This window comes from Bombina bombina, chromosome 3, assembly GCF_027579735.1.
Source record: "Bombina bombina isolate aBomBom1 chromosome 3, aBomBom1.pri, whole genome shotgun sequence".
Lineage (NCBI taxonomy): Eukaryota > Metazoa > Chordata > Amphibia > Anura > Bombinatoridae > Bombina > Bombina bombina.
In genome coordinates, this window is record NC_069501.1 from 303,999,387 (window position 1) to 304,021,981 (window position 22,595).

The following is a 22,595-nucleotide window of genomic DNA, read 5'->3' on the forward strand; positions in this document are numbered from 1 at the left end:
TTTAAAGTAGCATCAATACAGTTAGTACATAAATTTCTATTGGGCTCCACCTTGGCATAGGAACAAATGACACAGATATTTTCCTCTGAGTCAGACATGTTTAACACACTAGCAATAACTTGCAACCTGGTTATAATCTTTTTTAGCAAAAACGTACTGTGCCTCAAAGAGGTACTTAAACGATTAAATGACAGTTGAGATAATGAACTGAAAAACAGTTAAAGCATCAAGTTAAAAATAACACAACTTTTAGCAAAGGTTTGTTCCCATTAGTAAATAACTAAATTTGACATAAAAAATTACAGAGTAACGTTTTTATTCACAGTCAATAAAAATTCTCACAGCTCTGCTGAGAGAATGTACCTCCCTTCAAAGAAGTTTGAAGACCCCTGAGATCTGTCAGTGAACCGGATCATGCAGGAAATATAATAGTAGCTGACTGGAATTTTTTGATGCGTAGCAAAAGAGCGCCAAAAACGGCCCCTCCCTCTCACACACAGCAGTGAGGAGAAACGAAACTGTCACAATTTAAAGCAGACAATTGCCAAGTGGAAAATAATGCCCAAACATTTATTTACTCAGTACCTCAGCAATGTAAACGATTCTACATTCCAGCAAAAACGTTTAACATGACAATATTTATTAAAAGGATTAGTGACCTTTAACAGAGTAGTTCCGGTGAAAAACCATTCCCAGAATACTGAAGTGTATACATACATGTCATTATAACGGTATAGCAGGATTTTTTCATCAATTCCATTCAGAAAATAAAAACTGCTACATACCTCAATGCAGATTCATCTGCCCGCTGTCCCCTGATCTGAAGTCTTTACCTCCCTCAGATGGCCGAGAACAGCAATATGATCTTAACTACTCCGGTTAAAATCATAGTAGAAAACTCTGGTAGATTCTTCTTCAAACTCTGCCAGAGAAGTAATAACACGCTCCGGTGTTATTGTAAAATAACAAACTTTTGATTGAAGTCATAAAAACTAAGTATAATCACCATAGTCCTCTCACACATCCTATCTAGTCGTTGGGTGCAAGAGAATGACTGGGACTGACGTAGAGGGGAGGAGCTATATCAGCTCTGCTGGGTGAATCCTCTTGCATTTCCTGTTGGGGAGGAGTTATATCCCAGAAGTAATGATGACCCGTGGACTGATCGCACATAACAGAAGAAATATATTATATATTCTTTGATTATTTATTTCACCAGACTCCTAAAACTGCAATTACTGTGCCTTTCCCTATCTAGCTGGTCACACAGGTTGTACACTCTAGTGACCTATTTATAACTGTCCCTAATTGGCCACAGCAGAGAAGGTAACCTAAGTTACAACATGGCAGCTCCCATTGTTTCATAGACACTAAAACTTTACACTTATTTGGTCAATATTTAAACAACTAATAAAACTTTAAAAAATAAATCTACATGTTATTATCAGACTAATCTTTCCTTGAATGCATCATTCTATCTAGCATTTATTTAGGGCTAGATTACAAGTGGAGCCCTTAGGGGACGATTTATTATGATGCGGGCCGACATGATCCGCTGTAACGGATCATGTGCGCCAGACATCGCTAAATGTCAACAGCATACACTGTCGGCATTTAACATTGCATAAGCATTTCAAGTGAAATGCTTGTGCAATGCCGCCCCCTATAGATTTGCGGATAATCGGCAGCTAGCAGGGTGTGTCAATCAACCCGATCGTATCTGATCGGGCTGATTGTTATCCGTCGCCTCAGAGGTGGCGGACGAGTTAAGGAGCAGCGGTCTTATGACCACTGCTTCTTAATTCCTGATTTCGGCGAGCCTAAAGGGTGTGTCAATCAATCCGATTGTATCCGATTGGGCTGATTGCTGTCCGCTATTTGTATGCGTGTCAATGGTCAGATGAGATAAACACACACAAGAGGCTTTTCAATGGGTTTATCCCTTAAAGGGACACTCAAAATTAAACTTCATGATTCAGATACAGCATGAAATTTTAAACAACTTTCCAATTTACTTCCATTAACAAAATGTGCAGTCTTTTAATATTTACACTTTTTGAGTCACCAACTCCTACTGAGCATGTGCAAGAATTCATAGCATATACGTATATGCATATGTGATTGGCTGATGGCACATGATACAGGGGGAGTAGAAATAGACATAACTTTGCAATTTATTTTTAAAAAATCTACTACTCATTTGAATTTCAGACTAAGGGCTCGATGATTAAAAGCTCTCTGGGTTGGCGAGATTATTAATAAATGCTTGCCAGTCCTATTTCCCTGGTGGAATGATCTAAATCCATTTTTTACCCTGAAAACAGGGTGTCTCGCTAACGGGCGTATACTGCATTTTCATATGAAATGTGCACAACAAAATTCGTATTTTAAACATCATACAAAACAAATATTTGAACCATTCACACAAAAATAAGCAGGTAAAAATTGTATGTTAACAATAAAGTAAAACTAGTATGTAATTTACAATGGAATAAATCAAATTAAATATGCACAGCGTAAATTGTAATTGTAGTACACTGGATGTGCAAAAATCACACAGAAATATGAACTCATAAATACAAAATGCAAAGTGTAATTGTTGTTTTTTCGTAAAATGGGCTGAACATGGGCGTTCCATGGGCATATATGAAAATGTCTCTCTAAACCCAGCGTAATTCTATAAAGATTTTCGCACTGCAGATCTCACATTTTGTTCTCGCCAACTAAAACGTGGCGAGCTTTACTCAAAACAATACGAACACTTATAACCCAAAAGAAAAACAAATGCATACTAAAATATAGGTGAATGTAAGATGCTCTATGCAGAAAGCAGCATAATGTGAGTTATATTGGCTGCAGGATTTTAATTTTAAAGTGCTCCCCCTGCTCTCTGCTAACTTTGCACTAAGGAGCGAAGTTTCCCTAACCAGCGAGCTTGATTACTTTTAATAAGAGCCATCTCGCAACTCGCAGGGACTGCTCCTTTTTTATGATCATTGCACCGGGGCAGCCCTGCGAGTGTCAGCGAGAAAAAGAAGGTTTGAGCTGGTGAAGATTATATCATCTAGCTCTAAGTGCTATTGCATTGTCTTCATTTGTTGATTATGCAAATCTACTGTATTGACTGGTCCTTTAACTGTTCTGATAAAAATTGCTTATAAAACATGTATTTCTTCTTTCACATATAGTTTGTATTCCAGTCCTTGACTGCTGGTGTATATTATACACACATAAAATGACTTCAATCTCCAGTTACCATATTATATGCTAAATATTTACTAAATGTTCAAAGTTCATATGAGATAAGAACTTAACATAACATTTTTCCATCTTGCCACGCAGTATTTACTAAAAGGTATTGTTATATTATATAAACATAAGGAGTTAAGCTGATAAACAGTAGTCCCTTCTGCAACTATAGCTATTTATTCTCTTGTAAATGTTCTATTTTACTTTGTGCTATTCAGGGCAGGCTCAAGGAGTTGCACTGATAATGTGCTGTCTGGGTGTAAGAATACAATGATGCCCCCAACAGTCTAAACCCAACCATTGCACTGCAGCCTAAAAACAAAAGCGATACCTAGATATAAACATGTGACTTGGGCACTTTTATATTATATAAGACAACCATATTCTCCCAATTTGCTGCCCTTGTTAAGTGCTAACTTGGTTCCATGGTCCCACCAGGACTCACTGCCAATAGCTCACACAGTCACAATCCTACATTCTGCTTCTCAACACACTCCTAGACCCAGCCACTAACTTGTTACTGCTGCCATATAGCACTCAGGTGACATGCACGCTCCTGAGCCTACCTAGATATGCTCTTTTAAAAAGGAGACCAAGGGGCCTATCCGTGTTTCACAAAGACCGCTTCTCCATAACCCTGTCCGCCTGCTCTGATGAGGCGGACAGGAATCGCCGGAATTCAACCCGATCGAGTACGATCGGGTTGATTGACACCCCACTGCAGGCGGCCGATTGGCCGCGAGTCTGCAGGGGGTGGCGTTGCACCAGCAGCTCTTGTGAGCTGCTGGTGCAATGCTGAATACGGAGAGCGTATTGCTCTCCGCATTCAGAGATGTCTGTCGGACCTGATCCGCACTGTCGGATCAGGTCCGACAGACATTTGGTGAATAGGCCCCCAAGAGTGCAAAGTACTTTTGATAAGAGAAGCTGACATTTTTTTAAATTGCACGTTTAATTGACTTTCACGTCCCTTTACTCTCTTTCTATCGCTCTCTATTTTAAATTATTTTCCAGAATAAACAGGATTTAGACTATTCACAAACCAGTTTTGTCAGTACAATTCTCCAGCAGTCCCATGAGTTAGATGGCTGGGATATGTAAAGCTGAGCACATTAAATATAAAAAGACAAACAACTATTTCTTCCATGTAGTATAAACCACTAAATTCACATAATTACATATGAACCAAACTATAAATACAATGATGTGATTTTCATTACATTTTTTAGAGCACTTCAATCTTCATTTTTTCACTAAAAAGGGTTTTTAAGTAATTATAGTTTTTAATCAGGGATGTTTGGGTAAAAAGCCTTCAGTGTGGTTTGTAATGTGGTTTGTTAAATTAAAATAAATAAGCATCTTTAGTAAGCAAGTCTTGTGGTAGATTCCATTACCCATGTACGTTTATATGGAGAAACTGAAAACCTTTTTAAAGGAACATTTTATTGCTGAAACATCATATCATCAATAAGTGAACATTAACACCACTCTAATTTATATTACAATAACCTGTGTTAAGTGTAGGACATATTAGTACTAAATAAATGTGTTATGAGAAGAAACTTTTGTAGTTCCTGGCCACTTACTGAAATAACTAGCTAGACAATAACATATTCAAAACAGATCAGCAAACATTACATTTCAGCAGACAATTCTTTCATTTGTCTTAAAAACAATCTGGCAGACTAGAGTTAAAGGGACAGTATACAATAAAATAGTTTTTCCCTTAATGTGTTTCCAATTACTTTCTTTTTTTAACAGCTGCAGAGTATAAAATGTATGAGATTTGCTTTTTAAGGTTTATTTGTGTAAATTAACTGATTTGGGATTTTTGAAGCCACCACCTAATAAAATGGGTTGAGCTTGTAGGTATAATCAGATATCATTACTTTATCACATTGTGTACATATACATGCTTCTTTATCTTATATCTGTCCGTAAACCAATCACCAATACTTGGAGAGAACAATGGAAAATTAACATTTTATTACCTTATCTCTTCTATAACCCACTGGGAGTGTAATTTCTTCTACTGGCTGTGTTTACACAGCTTGGCCTTGAGGCCAAAAACTTTCAAGATAGGTGGGGATACCACAGGCTAAATCCACTATTTCAATTACCTATATAAGGGTAATGGAAATACTTGTAAACAATTTAATACACTCCAGCAGGTAAAGTGGATCATTGGTAACAAATTAAATGGGAGAAAAACTTTGAGTAAACTGTCCCTTAAAACACTTAATATAATTTTTTTTTAATCTATTAAGGCCTGTAGTCCAGATTTGCATAACCAGAGTCCCTTCACTTTATAAGAGGAATGTAAACTCAGGTCCATTTAGGATGGCAACGTTCTAACAACCAACAAGACCCATTGGCTTCTGACAAGAACTTATTATAGAGGTATATTCACTTTTGGATCCTTTCACAGTTCTCAGAATATGAAGCTGCAACTGTCCAAAGATTCTGGTATTAACCTTAGCCTGATTCCAGAACCAAAATAATACTTCAGGGTTTATTTTCACACAACTGGTTATTTTATTTCTTTTATAACTTGCTTGTAGTAGCTCTTAACGGTGTGAAATAAAGTTTTATCAGCCCGTCACCTGTTTACTACTACAGCCTAAAGCACTAGTTTTCAAACCTATCCTCAGGCCTACCTAACAGGCCACATTTTGAGGATATCTGAACTGGAGCACAGGTGAAATAATCAGTTGCTTTGTAAACATGGTTATTTTACCTGCTCTTATCCAAGGTAATCCCAAAAACCTGGCCTGTTGGGGAGGCCTGAGTACATGTTTGAAAACCAGTGTCCTAAAGGTATAGCTCTTGAACATTATGACTCCAGATAGCTTACTATATCTGTTATTGTGAGAGATTTTCTTCACTGGGATAAGCAATTAAACCTAGGGGGACTGAAACAATTCTAGTATAACACACATTTCCAGCTGACAACCCACTTATCTTGCTGCAAAAAAGAGACATGGACCTGAATACTGCAGTATTTCTTCACCCACTTGCTAGGTTTCCCAGACTAGATTAACCTTGCATATAACTCAGACCAAAGCACCCTATCAAGGGCCTTATAGATGGAGATTAAATGACACAGTCACCTGCAACATAGCAATAAAGCTCTTCACTGGTTTTCTTCACTGGGGTGAATACTTAACCCTAGGGGAGACATATACAATTCGATATCAGAATAGAACATGCTTCCAAGCTGCCAATCATCCCATTCATTTAACCTCATGCAAAACTATGATAAGGGTATAGATCTGGGTGCTACAGTACTTCTTCACCCCCCCCCCCCCCACTAAGTTCCCCAGACTCGATTAACCAGCTGTCCACTATTAAAGTGTTGCAAAAGTGTAATCTGTCCGACGGCGCTAACTATCAAGACCAAGGCTCCTATAACAATTGGGTCTCTAGATACCCAAAAAAAGAGAACAAAGAGATGGGGTGTGTTAGGAGCGCCTAATGAAAGGCTAGGTCTAAATATAAAGTATAGACTAATAGTGTCAGTTTGTACACTATGGGGTATAGACTAAAAGTGTCAGTATGTACACTATAAGGATCCTACAATGGTATAATAATGGGATCTTTAAATAATACAGTTTAACAGGTTTAATATCACATATAATAACAGCAGAAAATCACAGGTTAAAAAAGCATAAAAGTATATGGATCCATGATACTTAATAAAAACAATAACAATAGAAATAATTCAACAATGGCATTAATATTGATGCAAGGACAATGATACTTAATAAAAACGATTGCAATAAAGACAATTGCAATAAAAATAATCCAAAAATGGCATTAATATAAAGACAAATAGAAAAGTAAAAACAGTAAAGTAATATAAATGAAATACAATAAATACAATAAGTGACTATGTGCGATGTCTAGTAAAAATCAATGCGATATACAGTGGAGATTATGTATCAAACATGTATAAAAACATATAGAAAAAATACAAAAAAATGAAAGTCCTGTGAAAAGTGAGTCTTGGAGTCTTGAAAAAGGCCCTATTGGTGGGCCGAAACGCGTTGGCATATATGGTGAGTTTTATTCCTATAATTGCAAGCATATTTTAAGAATTACTACTCTATGTTGTATTTTTTTCTTTTTCCACAGGGATTGGATTTTCTATATTTTTTCACAGAATTGTTTTTTGGTCTCATATTTTTATGAAGCTTATTTTTTATGAAGTTTGTTTACATATTTTTATCAACTAGTGATCACTCTTTCTGATATACAACATTTTTGCTTTGTTTTTATTGGATCTTTTTACTGTTGGAACACTTTTTATTATTATCACAATATTGGATTTACATACGTGCTTTTGGATTGACATTTGGATCACGAGGATATCCTAATCTACTCATATAGATTGTTTCCACTGTTTTTTGGATTTTTGACATATATATATATTTCATTTCTTATATTTTTTATTGACATTTCCATATACTTTTTTCACCGGATTCACTTTTCACAGGACTTTCATTTTTTTGTATTTTTTCCATGTGTTTTTATACATGTTTGATACATAATCTCCACTGTATATCGCATTGATTTTTACTAGACATCGCACATAGTCACTTATTGTATTTATTGTATTTCATTTATATTACTTTACTGTTTTTACTTTTCTATTTGTCTTTATATTAATGCCATTTTTGGATTATTTTTATTGCAATTGTTTTTATTGCAATCGTTTTTATTAAGTATCATTGTCCTTGCATCAATATTAATGCCATTGTTGGATTATTTCTATTGTTATTGTTTTTATTAAGTATCATGGATCCATATACTTTTATGCTTTTTTAACCTGTGATTTTCTGCTGTTATTATATGTGATATTAAACCTGTTAAACTGTATTATTTAAAGATCCCATTATTATACCATTGTAAGATCCTTATAGTGTACATACTGACACTTTTAGTCTATACCCTATAGTGTACAAACTGACACTATTAGTCTATACTTTATATTTAGACCTAGCCTTTCATTAGGCGCTCCTAACACACCCCATCTCTTTGCACTATTAAAGTGTTGGCAAGCTGAACATGTAAGTAATGGACAGCAATCAAAGGACATAATACACCAAGTTGTATTTCTGTGGCCAGGAGACAAACATCAGCCTTATTGTGACGTTACCGGTCCAAGCATCATATGGAATGCTTGTTTGGTGTCACTGCCACCTGTTCTGCAGCAGTTCTCAAGTGAAAACCGCCACCAAGAGTTTACAGCGCCAATGAAGTACAGCGCGTGTGTGCAGCAAAGGATTAATTCTGGGCTTCACCTCAAGCCCCTCTGCCTGCTACGCCTCAGATCTCCATGTTTGCGCTGACAGGAGCCTCTAAGTTAGCATTCTCGGTTGCACGCCGCATGCGCACATAACGTCTGCAGATGTAGAAACCGGAAACCTCTCAAGGAACATAAAACTTACAAGCTCCCTATCATGCAATCAAACACATTTAAAAAGTGTGTATTTTATGTTTGTTATTTTCAATTTATGACTGATTTTGACACACAGTGCATAGGTAAATCAATACCAATTCTACAAAATTGGTATTTCTTCGTTCTCTTGGTATCTTTAAGTTAAAAAGCAAGAATGTAAGCATAGGAGCCGGCCAATTTTTGGTTCAGGACCTGGGTAGCACTTTCTGATTGGTTTCTAAATGTAGCCACCAATCAGCAAGTTGCTGAACCAAAAATGGGCCAGCTCCTAAGCATAGATTCAAATAAAGATAGCAAGAGAACAAAGAAAAATTGTTTAATTTTGACTAGACTATCCCTTTAAAGAGACATTAAAGTAAAAATTAAATTTCGTGATTCAGATAGACCATGCAATTTTAAGAAACCTTTCAATTTACCTCTATAATCAAATTTATTTAGGGAACAATCACAGAGATTACGAGTTTTGTGGTAACAGGGGTGCGTTGCTAACGAGCAGTTTTTTCTCACCGCTCACTTAAGACAACGCTGGTATTACAGGTTTTTTTAAACCCGACGTTAGCCGCAAAAAGGTGAGCGTAGAGCAAAATTTAGCTCCACATCTCACCTCAATACCAGCGTTGCTTACGGTAGCGGTGAGCTGGCAAAACGTGCTTGTGCATGATTTCCCCATAGGAATCAATGGGGCAGAGCCGGCTGAAAAAAAACCTAACACCTGCAAAAAAGCAGCGTTCCTCTTGGATTCTATCAGCCAATCGGAATTAAGGTAGGAAAAATCATATTGGCTGATGCAATCAGCCAATAGGATTGAATTTCAATCCTATTGGCTGATCCAATCAGCCAATAGGATTGAGCTCAGGGCCGGCGCTTGTGAAAGGCAACACAGGCATCGCCTAAGGGCGCCCCCCGCAGGTGGGCGCTGACTCTAAGAGCGGGAGATTAATCTGCCTTGTGAGTGAAAATATACTGTGCGGTAATGCTGCAGTGGCTGCCTGTAGTGCACTGTGCACACAGCATTAAGCTGAGCCTGAAGCAACTTGTTCCAATGCTGTGCTGTGGGGCTTGCGCTAAACCTGCCAATCTGTGTGCCTCAGTGACGTGTGGAGTCACTAACTGCTGCTATCTAACTGAGCGGGAAAATGTGAGGGGGATGCCATGGCCTCGTCTCTAAAAGTGAAAGAGTGACATGGCTGACGACCACCTCAGACGGCCGGTACCCGAAGTGTACACTGACTGAACTTCTGAGGAGGTAGGAGGGGGCCGGGGTTACTGGTTGCAGGGAGCAAGAGAGTATGAAGATAATATAAAGAAATGTTAGTGGTTGCAGGGAGCCTTCAGGAAGACTGTGTAGTGGGGCAAAACCAGAAAGAAAAAGGACTGAGAACATAACCAGAAGAGGTGATCCATTTAATGTACTTTCTATATGTTTGGCATTACAACATAATGCTCTCGGTTAAAGTCACATTCTGAATCGGTGAAGTAGATATTGTTAAGGTTAGTAATGTGGTTCATTCTGGAACAGGAGAGACAACTGGGAGAAAGTGGATTCACTTGTCTGCAGACACTAGCAGCCAAAGTGCGCAACATGGGAAATTCATTTGAGAGACAAGAGAGAGCAGCAGTATGCCAGTATCCTAGAGCTGCAGTATCAAAGTGAAGACAGTCTCACTCAGTCACAGACTGTACCGAACCGAACTGCAGCCGTGCGTTGGCCCCTGAGGCTGTGTCACTCACACAACACTGTCATGTGTGTCATGCGCACAGCCCCGGGCCACACGGCTACCACTTATGGCCATTTGCCTGTGCCCTCACTCTCTACCCTTCTGTTCCAGAATGAACCACATTACTAACCTTAACAATATCTACTACTCGGATTTCAGAATGTGACTTTAACCGAGAGCGTTATGTTGCGATGCCAATTGCCAAACATATAGAAAGTATATTAAATGGATCATCTCTTCTGGTCATTTTCAGTTTTGCTCTTAGTCCTTTTTATGTCTGGTTTTGCCCCACTGCACAGTCTTCCTGAAGGCTCCTTGCAACCAGTAACAATTTATTTATATTATCTTCATAATAAAATATAAGAATACAGCCATCTCTTTCTCTTACTTTGGATAAATAAGATGCATAGAAAGGCATCTGTGAGGGTAATGAGGTAATATACCCTCTGTGTTAGCTGCAGCACTGTGGAGTTGTAAGGTGTCCCATATCCCTGGAATTAACTATATATATATATATATATTGTGTGTGTATATATATATATATATATATACTGTGTGTATATATATATATATATATATATATATTGTATTTATATATACACAGTATATATATATATATATATATATTGTGTATATATGTATATGAGTATGTGAGTTTATATATATATATATATATATATATATATATATATATATATATATATATATATATAGTATCCCTGTAATTACAGTACCAGTAACAGGGTATCAGGACATCCTAATATACAGTGTATATATATGTGTGCGTGTATATATATATATATATATATATATATATATATATACACACACACACAACACGCATTGTTGTGTGTATAAATATATGTACACACTTGTGGCTGCCCCTATATTTTTGATTGGGGGGGGGGGCGCAAAATTTATCCTCGCCTATGTGGCCAAAAATCCTAGAACCGGCCCTGATTGAGCTCGCATTCTATTGGCTGTTCCAATCCTATCAGCCAATCGGAATTCAAGGGACGCCATCTTGGATGACGTCATTTAAAGGAATCGTCATTCGTCGTGTAGTTGTCGGTCTGGATGGATGCTGCACATCGGCTGTCTTCAAGATGGACACGCTCTGCTCCGGATGGATGAAGATAGAAGATGCCGCCTGGATGAAGACTTCTGGCCGTCTGGAGGTCCTCTTCTTCCTGGATTGGATGAAGACTTCTGCCCCTCTGGAGGGCCACTTGTGCCCGTCTGGGTGAAGACGTCTCAAGGTAGGCTGATCTTCAAGGGGGTAGTGTTAGTTTTTATTAACGGGGGATTGGGTGGGTTTTAGAGTAGGGTTGGGTGTGTCGGTGTTGGGTTTTAATGTTGGGGGGGTATTGTATTTTTTTTTTACAGGTAAAAGAGCTGATTACTTTGGGGCAATGCCCCGCAAAAGGCCCTTTTAAGGGCTATTTGTAATTTAGTATAGGGTAGGGATTTTTATTATTTTGGGGGGCTTTTTTATTTTATTAGGGGGATTAGATTAGTAATTAGTTTAAAATTCTTGTAATTATTTTATTTTTTTCTGTAACTTAGTGGGGGTTTTTCGTACTTTAGTTTATTTTACTTAATTGTAGGTAATTTAGTAAATTAATTTAATTATAGTGTAGTGTTAGGTGTAATTGTAATTTAGGTTAGGATTTATTTTACAGGTACTTTTGTATTTATTTTAGCTAGGTAGCTATTAAATAGTTAATAACTATTTAATAACTATTGTACCTAGTTAAAATAAATACAAAGTTGCCTGTAAAATAAAAATAAACTATTAGTTATATTGTAGCTAGCTTAGGGTTTATTTTATAGGTAAGTATTTAGGTTTAAATAGGTATCATTTATTTAATTGTAGTAATTTTATTTTGTTTTATTTAAATTATATTTAAGTTAGGGGGGGTTAGACTTAGGGTTAGACTTAGGTTTAGGGGTTAATAAATGTAATATAGTAGAGGCGACGTTGGGGGCGGCAGATTAGGCGTTAATAAATGTAGGTAGGTGTCGGCGATGTTAGGGATGGCAGATTAGGGGTTAATAATATTTAATAAAATGGTTTATCCAATCAAAGAAGGACCAAGGCTGCACAGTGTTCTAATTGCTTTATTACTAAAAAATTACACAGAGATCCATCCCGAGAACGGGACGTCTATGCTCCACCCAGATCCCAACAACACACAATACACCAATTAAAAAGTAAAAGCGTAGAGAGGCTAAACAAACAATACCCTCTACGCTTTTACTTTTTAATTGGTGTATTGTGTGTTGTTGGGATCTGGGTGGAGCATAGACGTCCCGTTCTCGGGATGGATCTCTGTGTAATTTTTTAGTAATAAAGCAATTAGAACACTGTGCAGCCTTGTTCCTTCTTTGATTGGATACACCATTTTATTCAAACCTTCACTTCTATAACTAAGGTTCATATTATTTATTGGGACTGCTAGCACTTTGGCTCTTAGCATTTGATCAACTGTGTAGCACCACATTTTTATCTTTTTTGGTTTGTCTTAATAATATTTAACTAGTGTTTGCGAGGCGGGAGTACGGTGGTTTAGGGGTTAATACATTTATTATAGTGGCGGCGATCTCCGGTTCGGCAGATTAGGTGTTAAAAATGTTATTATAGTGTTTGCGATGTGGGGGGGGGGGGGCCTCGGTTTAGAGGTTAATAGGTAGTTTATGGGTGTTAGTGTACTTTTTAGCACTTTAGTTAAGAGTTTTATGTTACGGTGTTAGCCCATAAAACTCTTAACTACTGACTTTTAAATGCGTTAGTAGTCTTGACAGGAAAGGGCCTACCGATCACTTTCTCCAAGACTCGTAATACCGGCGTTAGGCAAGTCACATTGAAAAGATAGGATACGTAATTTACGTAAGGGGGTTTGCGGTAAGCTTGAGTCGCAGAATAAAAGTGAACGGTACACCAGTACCTGCCAGACTCGTAATACCAGCAGGCGTTAAAAAGCAGCGTTGGGACTTCTCAATGCTGCTTTTTAAGGCTAACGCAAGACTCGTAATCTAGGTGAATGTTTGTAAGAATGCTATACATATAGGCCATTTAGAAGGACCAAAATATTAGCACTGTTGAGCACTAACACTGCTTAAGTTAAATCAATAACTCTTTTATTATTGTGCTCATATTACAAATCCAGTGTAAAAAGGTAGCGCTCAAGTGAAATCCTAGGAGAAAACTTCATGCCGTCTGTGAGGAAGCTGAAGCTTGGGCATCATTGGATCTTCCAACAGGACAATGATCCCAAGCATACCTCAAATTCCACCAAGGCTTGGTTACAGAAAAAGTCCTGGAAGATTCATTCTACAGTGGCCATCACAGTCAGCTGACATGAACCCCATAGAAAATCTCTGGTGTGATTTGAAGAAGGCAGTTCCAGCACGCAAACCCAAGAATATTACTAAAGCGGAGGCCATTGCTCATGAAGAATGTGCTTAGATTCCTCAGGAATGCCGCCAGAAGCTGATGCATCTTGTTTGCACCAGCTCTTAACAGCAAAAGGGTGCTCGACTAAGTACTAAAGACGCTTGCCATGAAGGGGTTGAATAATTTTGAGACTGCAGAATTCATTAAAAGTTGCATTTTCAGGTGAATTTGGGGAAACCACTTGAAGCATTTGTGTTGAGCTATTTTAATTGCTTTTGTTTGATTTGCTCATTGCAAACAGCTAAAAGTCTGTAGATTTTGACAATAAACCTAATTTGCAATGGGGGTTGAATAATTTTGATTACAACTGTATATGTGTTTGTGTGTGTACATATGTGCACACGTACGTACACATATATACATCCACACATACCAATCCACATATATATATATATATATAGACCTTTGAACCCTTCCCAGTACAATACCTTAGCATATACCATATTGAAACACTTTGAAACATTTATTTCAATAATCAAAACATACATATTAATTTATATATGTATATAAGTGTAATACTTTAATTCAAAATGCTTTACATATTTTTTGAATGTATTTTTATTCTAGCCCTTGCCCTGTTTTTTAGCGTTGTTTTGTATTATGCTCGCGTGCAACACATAACTCACAACTTATAATATGAGCGATGTTTAGTGCTGAAAGTATAGAGCGTGCTAAAGAGATGTCGGTAACACAAAACAATCTCTTGTAATTCTGTTTTACAATTCACTTGTAATGCCAGATTGTGTGCTATTCTAAGCGCGGGCTGGCAATATTGTTACCGCACCCTGCACTGCCAATAGCATTCCGCTTATAATCTAGACCATAGTAAGTGGTGTATTTAGTTTTTGTACTGCCCTAGGCACTGAGAAATCCGCCGCCTCTCGTACTTGCCAACAAATTTTGCTAATTTAGCCTCATACATTTCTAACAGGGATCATTGATTTGTAATAAAATTAACAAATAATAAATTTAGAGAGCGTAGGAATGGGAAGGCATCATGCCATATAACTACCCCTTAAAACACGCTGCCCACATAAACTCTGCTGCCGTAGTTAAAGGCCTATTTGTATGAATCTCTAGACACAAGCACATTCCTGAGCCTTCCTATGTATGTCGTCAAGGAACAAAGGATAGCTACAAAAAAGAGATACATTTAACAATAAATGTAAATTGAAAAGCTTTATCTAAATCAGAAAGTTAATTTATTTTATTTTCATGTCCCTTTAAACAACAACAACATCATTTTAACACTAACCCTTATAATAAAGTCATAAAAACAATGACTTACCACAAGGCAAATTTGTATCGCTCTGTAGTAGTGACGGGGTGTAGCTCCACTCTGACATCTTCCATTGGATTACATTGCCTTCTCCACACTTTGGAATATTGGGAAGCTTTTGTTTCCACACCCTAAACATATAAAGCTCACCAACCAAGCCAATTTGTGAAGAGAAACCCACGTTTAATGACTGTGAGCAACCAAGTGACAAACTTCCACCTCCAGTTAAACCTTTGTCATTTGACACTTTTTGTGATGCTATCAACACTGTATCAAGATAAAATTCCATTGATCCACCTTTGCTCTCCCATTGGATGCAAGCAGCATACCAGCTGTGCAGATTAAGTTTTTGAGTGATATTTATTTGGTTATCAAATATCAATATGACCAACTGATTGCTGTCACCCAACAGTCCCAATTCACACTCAGGAGTAGATTTTGGGTTCTTGTAAATAAATGCCGCCCAGGGATCTGAAGACGTCAGTTTTATGTAGGTGCACACAGTGAACGCTGCGAGGTTGGGCACTGCTGTCTTTAGTTCCATGGTAGCAGAGCATGGTTCCTTGAAAACAACTTTGTAATCCTTAGAAACTGCGTGACCTAAAAAAGACAGAACAAAGTGCTAAAAATTAGAAAATACAGGTACAGATTGATCAAATAATTGACTAGTTTAATTCTCATAAAGTCATTGATGTTTCCATGGCACAATTCAACTATGAAGTCAATCATAGTCAAAATGTATTATAAAAAAAAGCAATAACTAATATAATAAATCTTATTTGCAACCACCTAAACAGGAGCCTTATTGTATTAGTGATTACTAACGACTCTTGCACTGTCTTCAGTCTAATCAGTAAACAAATGTAGTGCACAACCTAAGCGGTGGTATTAATTGCTGTTAAGCATCATTATAGTAAAATACATAAACTGATGAAATTGGAAACAAGTTATCATATAGAAGCCTCGGCTAAAACTGCATAATCATTATATGGACATTAAAGCTGTTTAAACATGGTTAATTTATTGTTTGTTATTATTATTAGTTTGATAAATGAGAAAATGTAATCAGACATCAATATTTATGTGAAATACATATTTCTTTTTCTTGTTTTGATCCACAATCACTTTCTCTCATTTTACATAAGCACAGAATATTATAGCATTTTTTCCACACATTTTCAAAGGTATAGTACAATACTTACTTCAGATGAATCTTCTTCTTTAACTGCTCTGGAAAGCATCAAAAGCACCCCTGGCCATGCACAGACCATTGTATTACTCCTGATTGGCTCTGGGATGGTTGTGGGCATGCCTGTAGCCAATAAGGGAGTAATTCATGGGAACATGCATGTGCAGAATAATAGATAGACAGAGCCAGCAATTCCTTTTTTAAATCCAACGAAAGGAGACATTTTACTAAGATAAATGGCGTACTTGGTCATTGAAACATTTGGGCTTAAATTTTTTATCATTTTCCAAAATTGATTTAAAGGGAAATGAATCTCCAAGTTTTTATTTTATAATTCAAATATAGTATACATTTTTAAACATCTTTCCAATTTACTTCTATTGTCAATTTTGCTTCATTCTCTTGGTATCCTTTCTTGATAGAGCAGCAAATCAACTACCGGGAGCTATCTGCACATATCAGTAATCCAATAACAATAGACATATGTGCAGCCATCAATCAGCAGCCAGCTCCCAGCTCCTGAGCCTACCTTTGTATGTTTTTTGGCAAAGGAAAACAAGAGAATAAAGCAAATAAGATAATAGAAGTAAATTGAAAAGTTGTTTAAAATTGTATGATCCGAAAAAAGGTCCATAATAATAGAAAAAATACCTGCTCTAATGAATAATTGTAAGACTATTGACCTTGCACTACTGTAAACCTTACCTTCGCAAAAGGATTGAACACAAAGTAGCAATACTGATTGAGCATCCTAAATGGTACTTCTACTATGTGTTTATCGCCTTTGCTGGGGTTAAATTCACAGTCGTGCAGGGTTAATAGTCTTAAAATGACATGCTCTAATAAATTAGAAAGGTAATCTTATGCTCAAATGGTGTGTGTCTTGGGTGTTTAAGTTTAAGCACTTTAATAAATAAAATACACAAACACATAAATACCCTTCTAACATGCCATCAAACAGTGGTTGGTGGTAATAGTGGTGTGTGAATAAATTTACATTTATTTGAATAGAACATTCAAGGACTGTACAGACTTTTTTCTTGGACTTCCTAGCGGAACTGCTTTTGTGCTGCTTTTTTTGAATAACCGATTTTGTTGCCTAACGGTTATCCACACCGTACATGCAATATATGTGAACTGTAAACTAATGTTTTTTTTATATGCTTTGATCTACGTACCTGTGATTATTGGTCTGTTTTTGTGTCCTTTTTAACAATAAATATTTTAAGAATCTCCCGGAGTTTCTGTGTATGTCTGAGGCTTTAAACCTGACGCCTATATACTGAGAGATGAGTTATAGCTCTAGAAATTGTGAGTACCCACTGTGTGCCTATTTTTTTGCCTCTCTCCTAACAGACTTCACTGTTATGTTTCCCTGTTTTCTTTGGAGGTCATGGCTGAGGAATATACAGATGTAATGTACACCTGACAGTCCTCATCATGATCCTACATCTTGGACTATATCCTTATTTCATATTCACATTGTTTGTTTTAATTAATTTGCATAGAGGCTATGTGCAGATCAAAATTACATATAACTATACCAAAAGGCTCTTATTTATAAGAGGATAACCTCTTCTTTTTACTATAGAGTTTAGGTTAAAAACACACACACACATACAAAATTTTTTTAACCTTGTTTATTAACAAAAAATAATCATTTTTTTTCACACTTTTTGCAGGTTTATTTTATATGTCATGATATATACATAGAATAATGGTATAGTTTAAAGGGACACTAAACCCCAAATTTATTTTCCATGATTCAAGTAGAGAATACAATTTTAAACACCATTCCAATTTACTTCTATTATCTAATTTGCTTTATTCTTTAGATATCCTTTGTTGAAGTAATTACAATGCACATAGGTGAGCCAATCAGCAGCTACTGAGCCTATCTAGATATGCTTTTCAGCAAAGTATATCAAGAGACTGAAGCAAATTAGATAATATCGTGTGAGATAGTGGGTGATGGTAGTGCGCTTAGTGTAGGGTATTAAACACCTTAACTAAATAGCAGATCCTTCAAGCTACTATAGTGAAAAATTGACAAGTGTGAGAGGGAAAGTAAGGGCGCTAGAAAAGCTAAAAATACCACTGAAAGCTAAGAGATAAATGTATAATGACCAAGGACTTCTAATAGATTAATAATGTATTTAATGTGCCATAAAGGATGACAAAGAAACAAAATTACAAAATTAAAAGGGACGTCTCCCAAAAAATTGCATAATAAAAAATCAGTTTAAAATTCTTATAAATAAAGACTGTATTCCAGTTAAACGTTGGATACTATGTACATATAAAAGTTCATTCCTTAGGACCTTGCCAATTGCGAGATACAATGTCTATATCTAAAGTCAGATGTCAGATATACAGATAATCTTGATTGCTGTTCTATGTAATATTCCCACAATAGAAATTCTTTACTTCATCTGTATTTTGGTAGGCTAAAAAGTTAAAACGTCTTTATTTTAAAATGCTTAACGGCAACTTTACCAAAGGCCGGTCTCTGTCAGGCAACTCCGTGTGTGCTCCACGAGAATCCGGCGTCTGACGTCACGGTTTCCACCTCGAGGGCTCGCCTCTGATCAGCCAATTGGAACCTCCGTGGGTCCCTGTCTGTCAGTCTGTTGTTATCTGGTCCGATTATTAGTAGTTTGCTTATAGTTGGAGGTATTAATTATCAACCCGGGTTGTACTGCATTATTTTTATCCCCTGGCGGATACCCATAAAAAAGAGGTGGCGTGCACAGCACTAAGAGCAACCTCCAACTATAAGCAAACTACTAATAATCGGACCGGATAACAACAGACTGACAGACAGGGACCCACGGAGGTTCCAATTGGCTGATCAGAGGCGAGCCCTCGAGGTGGAAACCGTGACGTCAGAGGCCGGATTCTCGTGGAGCACACACGGAGTTGCCTGACAGAGACCGGCCTTTGGTAAAGTTGCCGTTAAGCATTTTAAAATAAAGACGTTTTAACTTTTTAGCCTACCAAAATACAGATGAAGTAAAGAATTTCTATTGTGGGAATATTACATAGAACAGCAATCAAGATTATCTGTATATCTGACATCTGACTTTAGATATAGACATTGTATCTCGCAATTGGCAAGGTCCTAAGGAATGAACTTTTATATGTACATAGTATCCAACGTTTAACTGGAATACAGTCTTTATTTGGAATTTTAAACTGATTTTTTATTATGCAATTGTTTGGGAGACGTCCCTTTTAATTTTGTAATTTTGTTTCTTTGTCATCCTTTATGGCACATTAAATACATTATTAATCTATTAGAAGTCCTTGGTCATTATACATTTATCTCTTAGCTTTCAGTGGTATTTTTAGCTTTTCTAGCGCCCTTACTTTCCCTCTCACACTTGTCAAATTAGATAATATAAGTAAATTAAAAAGTTGTTTAAAATTGCATGCTCTTGAGAGTTCCGGTGGAGGAGGAGCTGCACAGCTGCAGCTCAGCTCGTTTCTCCAGTCCCCTGGATTTTGGCGGAGCTCTTTTCGCGCCAGCCCCTGCTCTGGGGCTTCCCTTGGATAGTACCAAGAACCACTCCGGAACCCCTGACAGTGGCACAACATCCCACTGTTATACCCTAATCACCAGTTGTTTTGGCCTTTCGGAGAACAGCTTTACAACCTACTGATCTCAAACAAAATTATGGCTGCCTCTTATTACACCTAACTTTACTACACTGCTCTGCCATTTTCAATCAAACTGCCTCACATCGTAGGCTGTATCCTTCCTTGGAGACAAGACGTTTGCTGCGGTTCCTGGCCCTCCCCCCTCCGTGTGCTTGCCTCACCTGACAGCCCAGCGTGAAAACCATCAACACAAACCATCTCTCTGCTGTACCTGTTGTCTCTCCGGTCCTGTCGGCTGGGGCCTGTCCTTCTCCCTCCCCCACCGGTGCTGCGCGGGAGGGAGTTGGGCCCGGTCTGGAGAGTGGACCTGGAGTGCAGCTTGCCCCTGCGTTGCTTGGCCGCCCGGCGCGGCGCCGCCCACTCCCCCCCCACCGGTGCTGCGTGGGGGGAGCTGAGCGCGGTCCTCAGCGGGAGAGCCGACATAGGAGGCCCTGATACGGCGTCTGGGCCGAAATTAGCCCGACAACGATCTGCGGGCTATCACAGAGGATAACTGACGGTAGGATTCTCTGGAGGGGGTGAGTTTGCCAGCCACGCTGGAGATAACCTAACTGTGGGAACTGTTTTCGCCTGTAGCAAGGGGATGGAAGAACAGCCTTAGGAAATATTTTATTCTCTCTGAACTCAGCTAAGATTGGGACCAACAAGGGTTTGAGTGTGAAGAGAAGAAAGAGACATTCTTTATACTGTTTAAACTCTTATGCTCGCAAACTTTTGCTCCATATCTGTCCTTTAATTACTGAGGACACTGCACAAGTTCTCCTTCTATGGCTCTGCAGCAAAACCCCTGTGAAGTACCTCAGACCGAGTAATATTTCATTTAAAAACTTGACTCTACAAAAACAAGACTCTGGGTCACTTTAAAATATATTGAAGAGGCTGTTTTTCTTCTGTTTTTCTATCTGTTTGTATCTTTTTGCAGAGTTAAGTTTACTTTACTTATTAATGGATATTTTAGATTAGATTCATCAGCTTATTGACGGCTACTTAATTCTAGGCTTGCCAGGCCTATTTCTTCTATCACAGCTAGTTTATTGTTGCTGAGAGATTTCTTAATAATAGCTTTACTGTCCATCAGGGTAATCATTCTACACTGAGGATAGGCTGATCTAAGATACACATAGCATGTATTTAGTGTTGTAAAGTAATCTGTATTTTCTAGAGGTTATATTTTAAGGAAGCATTGTATCTCTACCATGTCTCTTATGTAACTGATTGACATCAAATTCTCGGACCTATCCTTGTTAAAGATTAAAGAAAGATAAATCTCTGGGGGTTTACTCAGTAGAGAAGACTAGTTAAACTAAAAGCTTATAGTATGTACCTTCCTTATAAAAACTCTAAAAGATTCTGAGAGGTAACCTAAGCCCCGTAACTAAGTATATTTTAATATCAATCTATCCCAGGCCTTTCCTGGTTAAATATCTGGCTAAGCACAAAATTATATCCATTTTTTTGCTATAAGTAACGCCTCTGCCCCTACTGGCTTTCAGGGCAATAGAAAGGAAATAAGGATACAAATCCAAGGTTAAAACCCCTTTTTATCTAAACTTAATTGTCAACAGTAAAATACCTAAAACGCCCTAGACATAAAAGAAGTCACATTGTGCAAAGGCTATACTGATATATTGGCTATTCAGTAGGTATGAATAATTATTGGGAAAAATGTGAACCAACTTGGTTATTTACTCTTCAAACACGGTAACTGTGGCACATACTGTGGCGACTGTGGCATAACCGTGGTGTGTACAACAATGAGGGTGTAACATTGGCTCTGTGACAAGGGCATAGAGAATAGATTAGGAACTGCAGCAAATTGAGCTGCCTAGGTTTACAATAGATCAATTAAGTTACTAATATAATTCTGTAAAATACACGTAAAAGGGAGTAACAGTAAAGTAGCCCTGGAGGGGAAGAAGGAGGAGAAGAAAAAGGAGAAATTGCTGTAAATTACAATGTAGTATTTAAACACCTTCTCAAAGGGTCAATTTGGCCGAAGGAAGCAATAGACTTTAGAAGTAAAGTAGGGGCTAGGGATATCATAAGTGGAAGAAGCTTTTAGAGCAAATGTGAACACAAAGAGCCGGAGAAGAGAAGGGGTTAAACTCAGAGTCGCTTCTGTAGTGGCTCCACAACTAATCACCTATTAGATTTTGGATACTATTAACAACACGTGACCTTTTTTCACACTATATATCTCCCTCAACTGTCCATCACTATCACTATCACACAGAACCCCTCACATCCCTTCGGTTTTATCACCTCCCTGCAGGGTTTTTTTTTTTTTTTTTTCTTCTTTTTTCTCTCTTTCTCTCCCTCACTCCAAATATTAGCACCCTGGTAAACCTAAAATTAAGAGCACACTTCTAAATCACAAGTGGGTACACCACACATGGATAAATTTTTAAACACTCACGGCAAAACCCCTTCTCCAATCATGGCGAATAGAAACAAAGATAAGAAAATAAAAAGCTCAATAAGCACCTCAGTGGATACTAACCTAGCCTCCAGCAATTTTCCATACCCCTATGAATCTTCCAATACTCAAGCCTTGGTGGATAGTATCTTAGAAGCACTTGCCC

At 37.6% G+C, this 22,595-nt stretch overlaps 1 protein-coding gene across 8 annotated transcripts in view; it reads right to left on the reverse strand.

Moving 5' to 3' along the window:
- ADGRG2 (adhesion G protein-coupled receptor G2) overlaps positions 1-22,595 on the reverse strand; it is a 308,878-nt gene that overhangs the window by 241,774 nt on the left and 44,509 nt on the right. For 7 of the 8 annotated variants that reach the window (XM_053706388.1, XM_053706386.1, XM_053706387.1 and 4 more), the window contains exon 3: positions 15,174-15,764. The exons of the other annotated variant lie outside the window; for it this stretch is intronic. In XM_053706388.1, the coding sequence (XP_053562363.1) occupies positions 15,174-15,764 (591 nt within the window). The remainder of the gene's footprint in view (positions 1-15,173; positions 15,765-22,595) is intronic. 8 annotated transcript variants of the gene reach the window in all.